General features: G+C 30.9%; 2 protein-coding genes across 4 annotated transcripts; one reads left to right on the top strand and one right to left on the bottom strand.

The window, feature by feature from the left end:
- The first annotated feature begins 3,585 nt into the window (after positions 1 to 3,585).
- Positions 3,586 to 6,716, top strand: LOC114184950 (putative E3 ubiquitin-protein ligase XBAT31). Its single transcript, XM_028072372.2, has 8 exons — positions 3,586 to 3,951; positions 4,045 to 4,104; positions 4,368 to 4,439; positions 4,512 to 4,633; positions 4,740 to 4,880; positions 4,967 to 5,074; positions 5,513 to 5,768; positions 6,084 to 6,716. Exons 1-8 carry the CDS (start codon positions 3,769 to 3,771, stop codon positions 6,456 to 6,458), a joined length of 1,317 nt encoding a protein of 438 aa, XP_027928173.1. The 5' UTR covers positions 3,586 to 3,768; the 3' UTR covers positions 6,459 to 6,716.
- A 535-nt stretch (positions 6,717 to 7,251) lies between these two features.
- On the bottom strand, positions 7,252 to 10,151 carry LOC114184951 (uncharacterized). 3 transcript variants are annotated; one of them, XM_028072373.2, is made up of 4 exons: positions 10,000 to 10,151; positions 9,599 to 9,738; positions 9,239 to 9,382; positions 7,252 to 7,844 (listed from the first exon to the last, which is right to left on the bottom strand). In XM_028072373.2, exons 2-4 carry the CDS (start codon positions 9,608 to 9,610, stop codon positions 7,458 to 7,460), a joined length of 543 nt encoding a protein of 180 aa, XP_027928174.1. In that variant the 5' UTR covers positions 9,611 to 9,738; positions 10,000 to 10,151; the 3' UTR covers positions 7,252 to 7,457. The 3 variants fall into 3 exon arrangements, with proteins under 3 accessions (XP_027928174.1, XP_085529911.1, XP_027928175.1); XM_085673785.1 differs by lacking the exon at positions 10,000 to 10,151 and having other exon boundaries at positions 9,599 to 9,978; XM_028072374.2 differs by lacking the exon at positions 10,000 to 10,151 and having other exon boundaries at positions 9,239 to 9,459.
- Between the last annotated feature and the right edge of the window lie 2,846 nt (positions 10,152 to 12,997).

Raw genomic sequence — 12,997 nt, 5'->3', positions numbered from 1 at the left:
CTGTATGGATGTAACACGAAGAATAGTGATTCAAACACAATGAGAGATTCAACAATAAAAAAGGAAGACGCAGAGGCTGATAAGAAGGAAGATGGAACATTGATGCGAAGGAGGAGCTACGTCGAGGAACACCGAAGCGGAGGAGCATCAATGCCATGATCACTAACGCAAATCAACACTGACGCCGCCGACAAGCACCGATGTGGATCAACTATGTCACAGACCAATGAGTGAACACGGTGAAGATGAAACTTTGTGTGGTGGTGTGTAAAAATTGAAGGCAAGGTAGGGTTTGTATGAGTCTGCAACGAGAAAGACCAAGCACTTTGCAGGACTTAGGTCGTTATTTTCTTCAAAAGAAAAATAGAGAAAAATTAAATTAAATAAGGAAAATTAATTATTTAATTTAATTATATTGTTAATTAACTTATTTTGACATGTCTAATGTATAAACAGTTTTATTTTTTTAAAGCTTAACCAATCAATTTAGGATGACAAAAATATTCATGTTTGCTGATAAATGTGGATAAAATTTATGACGGATAATTAATATTAATGGATATTTATTATCCACGAATATTTCAATACATGTTTATAAACGAGTTAAGTATAAATATTATACTATCTAAATTCATGTTACTCACAAAAAAATTAAAATAAAATTTAATTTATATTTTATTAAGTTAAATTAAATTAAATTTATTAGATATTTTATTAGATTAAATTTAACTAAAATTAAAATTTAATATATATTTAATTTATATTTATATTTATTTTTTTTAATTTAATTTAAATTTCATTTTAAAAATTTATAAAATATAATTTTCTTTTTAAATATTTACGGGTACGTGGTGCATGCTGCTTGTATAAAACTCACAAGAATTGCTAATCGTACTTTACATATATGACCACGTAAGAAGGTTTTTCTTTTTTATTTTATGGTGGTCAAAACAATAACAATAGATGAGCAACACATTTTTATGTACAAGTTAGTTGATGAATTTAAACGTCAAAAGGACCTATTAATTTGAAATTGAAGGAGTATTAGTTTGTGTACTTTAAATTAAAAACACAACAAGGGTTAGGGGAAGTTTTGTAAATTTATAAAACACAGGTGGTCATTACATTTGACCTTCTACTTCATAAGTGTGTTTGAATGGTCTTGCTCTATAATTAATTATTCTCAATACAATTTTATTTTTTTCCCGTAGTAATTTTAAATGTGGTTTTTTTTAATTAATATAATTTTGTTTTTTTCTAATGTTGCATTTCTTGCACATATTTAGGTAGGTTGCAAGTAGGGATATCAAATAAATTTGTTTCTAAATTGTCAGTTATTTTCGTTTTAACAAAAAAAAATTCAATTAGGTAGAGGATGAGTATGAGAATATGTATATCTGTTCGTTCTCATACTCGTCATAATTCTTATCTCTGTGTTATATTTTTGTCTCTATTTATTTAAATGATTGAAATATTTATAATTAATTAAGTAACATTGGTTTTTTGTTATTAATATGATTTTGTTTTGTTTTAATGTTACATTTCTTGCATACATTTCGGTAGGTGGCAAGTGGTAATGTTTATGGATGGAGCATCATAGCAGTTTTTCATTGACCAAATAATTTAGGTTTTCAGAAGTTTGATAATTTTATGTAAATTTCATTCATACGTATATATCAATGTGAAATTCATTCAATTTAAAACAATTATTTAATTTTATATACTAATTAAATAATTGTGTGTTTTAATTATTTCATTTCAGCATCTAATTCTTTTAAACTCAGAAAAACCATTTTTATAGATAAAAAGTTTAGATGTATAAAAAATAAATAGAATTTTGAAAATTAAACAAAACTATTTTTGCAATAAAGGTAAGCCAAACATACCTTACTTTTCATATGAAATTCTTTCTTAAAAAAGTAATAGCTGTCATTTTAATGCCGAAAGCCAAAGTTTATAGTAGACTAATCTTTCCTATGAAAGGCGTGCAAAGATATCTATAGAAAAAAGTGCAAATCGGTGGAAATTAAAGAAAGTTTAACATTTTATCAAATTTCCAAAGTTTATATATATATATATATATATATATATATATATATATATATATATATATTAAAATCACCTTTCTATACTTAGGTAAAAATAAAATAAAAAAATACTAAAATATTTACAAAATTATTTAGAGAAAATCATGACTTGATCTTAGTTTTGTAGTTTTTCATGTTAAAGTTTATCATTTGTAGCCTAATTATATATATATATATATATATATATATATATATATATATATATATATATATATATATATATATATATATATAATCAATTTTATAGAGAGAGCTTGTACCAAATTTACATGAGAATTGGTGGAGATATAATATGATCAATTGTGTTTGTGAAAGCTTATTAAATATCTTCTTACCTAAATACCTAATAGTCAAAAACTGAATAAGAGCTTTTCTATTATTAAAGCATAAAACCAAATCATTTGGACTACGTGTAAAACGCATGTTAATTTAGAATATGATGGTTCAACTATACTAATTCTTGTTAATATAAACGTAACCCACACTGAAAAAGATCAGCTACCATAAAGTATTTAAATCAACCTTATCATAAAATAAGACATTTCAATGAAATACAATATAATTTTATTTTTAAAATGTCATATATTTGTTCATAAATTTATAAATTTAATAAAATAATTGTTTCAGAAAAAAACTAAAACTATGCTAATTCTATTTAATAACCTTCCTTAACAAAATAATTATTCTACTATAAATAAAATTATAAATGAAATACCTTTATGAATAATGTAAATAGTTTTATTTTCCTATTTCAGATCTGATTCTTTTTTTTCTTAATTAAAATTTTCTGTCACATCAAAAAATAAGTACAAAAATAATCCATGAAAACAAGTCAACACGCATGCATTTGTAAATTTTTTATTTTCTACTTTTTCTCCTTGGTTGTTAAATTGTATAGTCTAAGCTGTCAAACTTTCGCGTAGATTTTAACATAAATAATTACTACCATAACAAACCCGCCGTCATTGATATAATTACTTAAAACATTAAAAATGTGTTTAAAACCGTATAATTGACCATAGTAATAATAAATTAATCTTAGTAAAACAATATTTAATAACTATTTTTAGTATATTTTATTTTCTACAATCATATTGGAAGAATAATTTGGTTTTTATATAATAAAAAAAGAAATATTAAAACGTTATATACAAGAAACAAAATAAACACTACATTTATATATTGACAAATGTATATAATTTATTCATTCTTTAATTGTTTATAACTTAAATAATCTTAAATTTTATGTTATATTTAATAACCGTATCTTACAAAAATCAAATCTTACTCTTGTAATGTAGCATATAACATGCAAAACTAAACCCAATTTTAGAATATAATTTATTAACATAGAAGATATTTTTCATTTTAGTAGTAAAATATTGAAGGACACAGAATTTGCACGCTTTCCAAAGAGTGTTTGGAGAAGAAACAGTGAACCAAACTTTTAATATTAATTCTGCCTAAATATCCGGTGACTGCCCGAAACCTTTATACGCGTATGGTCAAGCTGCCCGAAATCTGATCGGGCAGGTCCAAACTCCAAGAAGACTCCAACACTTAGATTATTATCTATCACCCTCAGAGTCGAACCAGACACACTTCCACGTCACCACCGTGGGAGGCGGCGCGTGGGGCGGTTTCCGGCCACCTCTCTCCGCGCGAAGTGGTGATCGAGGAAATGGGTCAGAGGCTGAGTTGCGTACAGCAGCATGAGGACCATGGTTTGTTCCCTGCACTTGCTAGCGGAGAATTGGAGGTTGTTGAGACCATGGTGGAAGAAGACCCCACTGTGCTGGAACTCACCACTGGCCATGACAGGCTCTCGCCGCTGCATGTAGCTGCTGCCAATGGTCGGATCCAGGTTGTTCTCTTGGATTTGAATGCTGTTGTCTGCTTCTGTTGCTGTGTCTTTTTATGTGTTTTGATCATGGTGCTGTTTTTGCTTTTGGAGCAGGTTCTTTCCATGTTGTTGGACAGGTCTTCCAATGTTGACATATTGAATCGCCTGAAGCAGGTGCTGTGTTTATCTGTAACTGCAATTCAACTCTTAAGCTTTTAAGATAAACATTATGGACATTTATCAGAGAAGAAAATAAGAATTTAAAATGAGTTGAGTTTTTTAATTTCAAATATACAAAGTTTTCTCATTCAATTTCTGCAAAGGTTAAAGAGAGTACCAGTCCCTACTTTTGTGATTGTCAAACTAAAGGTTGTGCCCTTGTTTAGTTTTATTAGATACTAAAATTGTATTTCTGATTTGTTTTTCTCTGTGTGTAGACCCCGTTGATGTTGGCTGTGATGCATGGAAAGACTGGTTGTGTTGAGAAGCTTATCCATGCCGGAGCAAATGTATGTTATACTTTGTTTTGTTTTGATTTTCCAATACAATAGTTTGGGGTTGATGTAATTTTAATGTTTCAGATATTGATGTTTGATTCTATACGTCGGAGAACTTGCTTGCACTATGCTGCTTATTATGGTCATATTGATTGCCTTAAGGCTATTCTTTCTGCTGCTCATTCCACACCTGTTGCAGATTCTTGGTTAGACATACAGTTTTCTTCTCTCGTTCTCTGTTTATACACACACTAGTCATAAAGCACATACAAGCATGAATATTGATGCTTAATTCTTCGCTGGAATTTTCAGGGGATTCGCAAGATTCGTCAACATAAGAGACGGAAATGGTGCTACCCCTCTGCATCTTGCAGCTCGCCACAGACGGTCTGAATGTCTTCATGCCCTTCTTGACAATGGTGCTCTTGTTTGTGCTTCAACCGGTGGATATGGGTAATGGTCTTAGAAGTTATGCATTAGTCATTCTTGTATGAGTTTTGATGGCTTTTCATGAAGATTGATGAAAGTAACATGTGCAGTTACCCTGGAAGCACACCACTGCATATGGCTGCCCGTGGTGGTTCTTTGGACTGTGTTCGGATGTTGCTTGCTTATGGAGCAGATAGACTTCAATTAGATTCTTCTGGGTAAGTAAATTATATTTACTGTTTAAAGATCTATTATAGATGTCATTGTAGATCACCATTGAAAATATGGAAAAGACTTGAAGGATCCACTCATGTTCCTTTTGAACATCTAATAAATATGATAATTTGGTTATGGCAATTATTGTGTTCCTTCTGAAATAACAATGTTGACATGTTAATGTTGATAATCTTCCATGTTTTCTACTTACAAATATCTTACTAGGATGATTATATTTGACTATAATTTGTGCTTGATGTCTATGTTGTGCGCCTAGATACTTCAAGAGAACTAAATTTTTTTTTTCCTCGGTTAATGTCAACAAAGAATTTTCTTCAGCCTCTTTTTTGTCCTTTCCGTAATTCAAAAAAAAAAAATTCTGGATTTTTTATTCATTACGAGCAAATCTATTAAGACCTGGCTTAAATACTGTTTTTCAGGAAAATACCATTTTCTGTAGCCCTGAAGCACAAGCATAAGGCATGTGCTGCCCTGCTGGATCCTTCATCAGCTGCACCACTTGTTTGGCCATCACCATTAAAGTTCATCAGTGAGCTCAGTCAAGAAGCAAAGGCCTTACTGGAGAAAGCCTTGCTTGAAGCTAACAGGGAGAGGGAAAAGGCCATACTTAAGGAGGTTCACATGCCCCCATCCCCACTGCATTCTGAGAGTGAAGACAGTAATATGGCCTCTGAGGTACAACATCTTCCTTTCTTCACTGATTTATATTAGTAGTTTTACTTCAATGCATTTTGCAGTTTACTATGGTTAAAGATTATGCTTTGGTAGAGGTACCAAGAATGTTCTTTAGGATACAATAACATTACACACTGCTATTTCATCTCTTTATTTTTTCCCTAGTAATGCTTCATTCTGAGACTCAGGATTTAGAATGCAATAGTCTCATTAGTATCTCATGTGATCAATTGTTTCTCTGGAAACATGGAATTGGAGATTTTGTCTTTAAAAGATCATAAATTATTTATTTGTTGGTTATTTTTGTTCATATAGGCCGATGATATGGAGTTATGTTGCATATGCTTTGATCAAGTGTGCACAATCGAGGTCAGACCCTGTGGCCATCAAATGTGTGCTCATTGCACCCTAGCACTATGCTGTCACAAGAAGCCTGATCCTGCTACTAACTCCCTTTCTGGACCAGCTTGTCCATTTTGCCGTGGTGCCATTATTCAATTACTTGTTGCTAAGATTAACAAGAGCTGTGATACGGAAGTGGAATCCAGCCCTATGAAGCCAAGGAGATCCAGAAAATCAAATTTCAGTGAAGGAAGCAGCAGCTTCAAGAGCTTGTCGGCCTCATTTGGAAGGATTGCTGGCCGCAATTCAGGGAAAATTACAGATGAAAAACAATGGGAGGTTTCTTGAGGCGTGATGATTGTCGGTCGTTATTTTGATTGCAAGCAGGCAGGAAATTGATGTGAGTGCTGTGGAATGGCAGCCTATATTGGGTTCTTGTATTCATTTTGTTTCAATTGTCCAAAGATCACTGAGATCATTAGTGACAATAGTTTGTAATCTGTTTGAGTTTTGATTTCTGAGATCTGATTCTTGGAGATGGAGGACAGAACGGTTGTGTATTGTTTCCCCCAAATATGAAATATAGTATGCAAGAGTTAAAGGTGAGTTTCTTTACTGCTTTAACAATGGTAAACATATATGGATTCATACACACAAGCAGGTATTTTTCTTAGTATGGAAAGACTATACCTTCATTAAATTGTGAGTGTTCATTTATTTAAGCAGAGTAGTTGGTTTCACATCATTTGAATAGTGAAACATATGATGAAAAAGTGAAAACTTGTTTTGATTAATCTAAAACATTTTTACTTTAGTCTGGAGGCATACTCAACCAGGAAGTCTTGATCACCAAACTTCATTATACTTTATTTTTCATGTGAAGTACTTTCTCATGACCTGAGATGTGATTTCCCCTTGAAATAAATGTAAAAGGACTTGACATGCTAAAAATCAGTGGTGATCCCCACCAAGATAGAAACAAACACACAAACCACTATGTAATAACTTCTTCCACACCAGAATGGTATGCAACTTCAGTAACTTATAGAGGCTTTAATAGTTTAAATTTATGGTCTGCAGCATGTATTTATTGTTGTATTGCTATCATAAAGAAGTAGAGACTATATGGGGCAAAATGGAGTACGAACAGAACATCCTAATGCCTTGAAATTTAATTACCAAGCAGGAGAATCTCCTGAAACAGATAAAAGAACTCCATGACCTCTAAATGAAATATAAATCAATAACAAGGGATCATAATATGTTCAAATATCCACACAGACAAGAGAAAACTATTAGTGTAGTGTTCCTTATCCATCACTCTTCTAGTTCACTGTTATGATCATGCTAATGTCCACCATCATCACCCAATGAAGCAGATGGCCAATGATCAATTTGGCTACCCACTAATAGTGAGGTTGAATCTTGAATAGGGGAGAAAACATTGGGTCCATAAGTCGTAGGATACTGGTTCCTTCTGTATGTACTCGCTGCTCTTCTCTCAGCTTCAAGGTAGTGACCAAGAGAGGGGGCATCATTTCCACTCACTGCATCAGTACTTAGTCTTGAACAAAGTGAAAACAACCAAGGCTTCAGCTTGTGAATTCTTTTGCTGTCCTTCGAGGGTTCCACCATTCTTCCTCTTGTTGATCTTCCTGAGAGTTCCAAGAAGCTAGAAATACCAATGAGGCTGCCAAGTGTAATGCTGTTGTCACGGAAGAATGATCCAGTGGACTATACCAAGCCATGTCAAATGAGTCAGGTAAAATGGCTTGATCATGAATACTTCTATATAAACAAGTAGAATATATGCGAAATTTCAGTTCACATTCATTCACATGATAGAAAAAAACAAAAAACAGTAATGAATGGGATGCCAAATGTGCACAGTTTTATTCCCTAAGAGACTATTTTCGAGATTTGAATCCTTAACCCGATATCATTACGTCAAAGGCTCTCTCAATCATTACTAAAGAAGCATCTATGAAAAAATGTCACTCGTACAGTCTTCTGTGTTTCGTCTGCTTTACACTATGATGGCCCCTTTCTGACACTGTTCAAGGGTGGGTGATGTTATGCATTTTAACTCTTTTTTCCCCAAACCCTCAAATAAAAGACTCAAATTTCAACAAAGCGTGCTTTAGATTGATCTCAAAATGACAAACAGTATACCAACAAAATGGCAATTAAAGTGAAATCAACGTCACTCTCTGTCAAATGGCAATTATGTGCTAGGCCATGGCATGGACCCCATTAGCGCCAAGCAATTATTTACACACTAAAGAAGCGAAGGATCCAAAAGAGACCGACAGGGAAGAAATCCGAAGCTTTATGGGCATGCTCATTACGTGGAGCTTCTTTTTCCTATTCATTTTTGTGGCTTGGACTGGTTCAAAAATTAAAAAGCTTCATCTTCGTCAGTGAAATAAACACAAAACAAAGTACATAGTCAAAAGCCAATGTTCTAACAAGCATGAAAGAGTAAAGCGTGTCAATGTTAAAACGAGCTGAATGGGCAATGGTTCAAGATCCGAAAAAGGAACGTTGCTGTGTGAAGCTGAGAAGAGCAAGAGTCACAATCAAACTTGATTAACCATTGCAGGATGTGAAACAGTCATTATTTCGTACCAAAAAAGTTACATCAAGATATATACATATACATACAAAATATTTGAGATGTCTCTATCTGTGACTACGAACACTTTTATAAATAATACCCAAAAGAATTAAAATGCTGCCATCATAGTAGCAAAAACACAAAATGAAACCACAAAAACAAAAAGCCAAAGACATGACAACATGCTAGGAAGGTCATAGCAGTTTAGGACAAAGGAACAGGTAGCAGTAAGTAGCAATGGTATCAATGAAACAAAAGGGTCGTCACAACACTATCTTGCATTGATAACTGATAATATCGATAATCAATAATAATGACAAAATACGATTTACCCTTCAATTTTGTGCCTCCTACTATTCCACAAAGAAAAACAAAATGTATCCATTATCACAAATTCAAGGACAAAAACAATCACTAAGATAAACTTTGGCTGGAAATTGAGGATCTAAAACACATTTTACCCTAACAATAATTTCTGTTCTTGAATTTCAGTTCGAGTAAAACTTCGAACCTGTGTGTCAAGATCTGAGGAAGAATCAGTTGAAGGGGTATGAGAAGCAGTGAGCACAGTACTGAAAGAGGCTGAACCAGAACCATTTCTCACCAGCCCAAGTCTAGAATTCAAGAATCTCAATCCCAAAGGCCACCCTTCTTCCTGCATCATCAGCAACAACAACCCTATCACCCTCCAAATTTGAAATTGAAAACCAAAAACTGAATCTGATGTACAAGCTGCTACAAAAAAAAAAAAAACAAAACCCTCGAAATCATTTCGAAGCACCCCACTTTATATTCTGATAACATAACATCAATATGAGTATGCAACTTATGAGTGTATTGCGTGTGTGTGAGAGAGAAGGGAAAAGGGTACCTGTTGAGCCATTACAGTGTTTTTGCTGAATGAAATGGAGGAGTAGAAGTGAATAACAACACACTGAAACAAAATACTGGGAACTATCCAAACAAGTGTCACTTCAGACAAAGAAGTATCACCTCCAGATTGTGTACCCTCTGACCAAAACACCATAAAAGAAATAAAGTAAAGTCAAAATTTACTAAGAAAGTGCAGAAACAACAAACCAGTGGCACCGACATTCAACAGAAGTAGTATAAAGTTGACATTCAACCAAAGGAGAAAAGACGAATACGTAACAAAGAGGTTCTTTGATCCAAAGTGAAGCCGTTTTGAATGGTTAATTAAGCACATTAATGTTGGCTCTGAAAGTCACACATCGGAGAGAGAAAGGGTGTGAGGTGAGAGTGACATCTTACCTCTCAGGCTTGATTGGAATTTGGGAGACTCTGCATAGAGTGTGAGAGATGGAGGCAGAACAGTTTGGTATCAGTTACAGAGTCGAGAAGAGCAAAAGATGGCAACTTGAATAGAGAGAGTGAGAAAAAAAAAATTATTGAAAATAAAACCACCACTAATGAAAACAATTTTTTCTACCTAAAAAAGGCTTTGATTAAAATGTGAAAAAGAGGATTTTGTTTTGAATTTTATGGAAATGCAGTAGAAATAATAAAGAACGTGTTTTTCACATTTTTTTTTATTTCTTAATATTAACATTTGGCATAAAAAAAGTTAGGATTTAAGTATTTTTCAATTTTTTATTTCTAAAAATACTATCAATTATTATACTTATTTTTTAATTGTCATGTAACAAGGTTAATAGATGACTTGACAGTGATATTGTTAATGTAATGATGTCATGTAAGAGTCTAATGAAGTAACTAGTATTTTTTTTTTTGTATAAATTATGTTTTGAATCTCCTATTAATTTATATCATGTTGAGATTTGTTCCATCAAATTTATATGAGGCAAGTGATTCAACTAGTTGTATTATTTTTAAAATACTAAAATTGTTAACAAAGTAAATATTTAATTAGAGTACAAAATTGATTAAATTTCTTATTAAGAGGTAAAGCCAAAAATCTACAATAACTTCAATACAAAATGATAGTTTTTTCATCTATATCTCTTCCGTACTTTGATTCTATTATGTGTATTGATGGTTTTGAAGAATTCAAAATTGTAAAATAACTGGACATCATTAAAGTTAAATTACAAATTCAGAAGAACTTTGGTCAATATGATAAACATGCAAATCAAGAAAGAAGGAGAGTGGTCCTTGAACCTATAGATTCACAAAACTTCATAAAAGAAAGACTTTTTATATCAAAAGAAGTTCAAACAACAACAATAAGGGAGACTGGACATTTTCAAGTTCCATGAAGAATAATAACGATGTATATGGAAAATTATTTTAATTCTTATTTTTTTTTATTTATTTTTTAATGTAATTTATTATGGGTTATTGACTTTTTTTAAAAAAATAATAATAATATATTAATCAATAATTTACACTAAATCACGTTAAAACATAAAGAATAAGAAACAAATAACAATCATAATATCATAACAAATTAGGCTTCTTAAAAGTTTATGATTACCATTGTCTTTCATTCTTATTATCAACAAAGTATTTGGATCATGAATTCAAAGCATTTCCTAAGTTTTTAATGGATGGATAAATACAAATAATTAACTTTGTTTTTTCTTGTCTCATTTGAGAAAGAAAAAAAAAAACTCCTTTTATTATAAATTAAGTAAAGTAAATTTCATTGAATTTTACTCGTACTTACATACTAATTATATAATTTCGAAGGTGAAAAAGGAAAAAAGACTAGCAAATTTTGAAGTTTTTTTTTCTTGCTGTTGACGTGAAGTATTGATAACATTAGATTTAATTAATTTTTAATGAAAATCATATCTTATATAATATATAATTTGTAAATAATATTATAAACAATTTTGTTAACTCCAGATAAAGTTACTAAACGTACGAAATTGAGGTCAAAATCCTAATTATAAATTTAAGAAATAAAACTATCTGTAAATGATATTATATTATGATATCAAACTCCTCATTGCATATTTAAGAGATAAAACTATCTGTAAATAAGATCTTGGCAAACTTGTTATAAACTCTTAAACATTAAAAGTCGTTATTAGTTTTTTAAAGTTAAAGGATACTCAATATAATATAACAAAATGTCTTTATATTGCAAAATGATTTTATTTTCAAAATTAATATTTTTTGAAAAAAAATAATGAGGTATAGTTTAAAATAAAATATTATAAAAATAGTTTTGCATATTCAAATATTAATATATAGTCTAATTCTATACACTTTGTATTTATTTATTTGTTAACTTCCTCTATTCATGAATGACATAAAAAAATAAACAATTATGACATAAGTTAAAGAGATAATTGTTAGAATATTTGATAAGAGATAATGCCCTTTGATAAGCAAATACGTTGCACGGTGAGCTAGTCAAAAGATTCTATTGCATTTAGTTCTAAATGATGTTTTAATGAAAACTTTAAACTTAGATACAATAAAAGTCTTGGAGAAACCTGAAAAAGTGTTATTTAGAAATGAAAATACCAAGAAAATGTAGACTCTTAACCTTAGACAGTTTGAAGTCTTGAAGAGAAGTAACTGTAAATAATATCACATTGTTGTAAAAACATAGCGATCAACAAATAGTTGAAAAAAAGTATGAGTGTTGTTTCTTTGAATGCATAATTTATTCACTTGAGGAGTCAAATCTCAAGTTAAGGTTGATAAAACTTATGAATACTCTTTAAACTCGAGAAAAAAAAAATCCTTGGAAAATTTGAGAAAGCAGGACAACTTTTTATTAAGTTAGACACGACCAGAGGTCAATTACAATACAAAATGAGAAAAAAAAAATTTAAAAGATTTGGAAAAGATTCAAAAGGTGAGAGAAAATTTTTAAAATTTTGGAATATGAAAAATAACCACTCAGAAAAAAAAAGTTGTTATCACAAAAGTAAGATATTATAAATATATATATATATATATATATATATATATATATATATATATATATATACTAAAAGGTTAATTAGTAATTTGGTCCTTATAAGTATTTGATTTATTTTGATCTCTATATTACTTTTGACTCAATTGAGTCTCAATATTGGTAAAATAAAATAAACATGGTCCCTTTGACATTAATATAGTTTGGAAGATGATCACTTGTCAGCCAAATAAATAGTTTAATTAGTAATTTGGTCTTAATATTTTTCTTCTAATTCAATTGAGTTCATATATTGTTTATATGGAGACAATGTAGTCTATTTTTTGTCAATCATCCTCCACGAATCTTGGAAACGAATTCAAAAGCCACAATTGGGTTTATGTGTTCATCTTTGATGATGCAATAGACAAAAAT

This window comes from Vigna unguiculata, chromosome 5, assembly GCF_037176805.1.
Source record: "Vigna unguiculata cultivar grain cowpea cultivar isolate G323 ecotype 2 chromosome 5, ASM3717680v1, whole genome shotgun sequence".
Classification (NCBI taxonomy): Eukaryota; Viridiplantae; Streptophyta; class Magnoliopsida; order Fabales; family Fabaceae; genus Vigna; species Vigna unguiculata.
This window is presented reverse-complemented; position numbering and strand designations above follow the sequence as displayed.

Coding starts and splice junctions, on each gene's coding strand:
- LOC114184950 (XM_028072372.2), top strand. CDS start 3,769: ATGGGTCAGAGGCTGAGTTGCGTACAGCAGCATGAGGACCATGGTTTG. Junction 5,075..5,512: donor CTTCAATTAGATTCTTCTGG/GTAAGTAAATTA, acceptor ACTGTTTTTCAG/GAAAATACCATTTTCTGTAG. Junction 5,769..6,083: donor ACAGTAATATGGCCTCTGAG/GTACAACATCTT, acceptor TTGTTCATATAG/GCCGATGATATGGAGTTATG.
- LOC114184951 (XM_085673785.1), bottom strand. CDS start 9,754: ATGGTGTTTTGGTCAGAGGGTACACAATCTGGAGGTGATACTTCTTTG. Junction 9,383..9,598: donor ACACTGTAATGGCTCAACAG/GTACCCTTTTCC, acceptor CTGATGATGCAG/GAAGAAGGGTGGCCTTTGGG. Junction 7,845..9,238: donor CCTCAGATCTTGACACACAG/GTTCGAAGTTTT, acceptor GGCTTGGTATAG/TCCACTGGATCATTCTTCCG.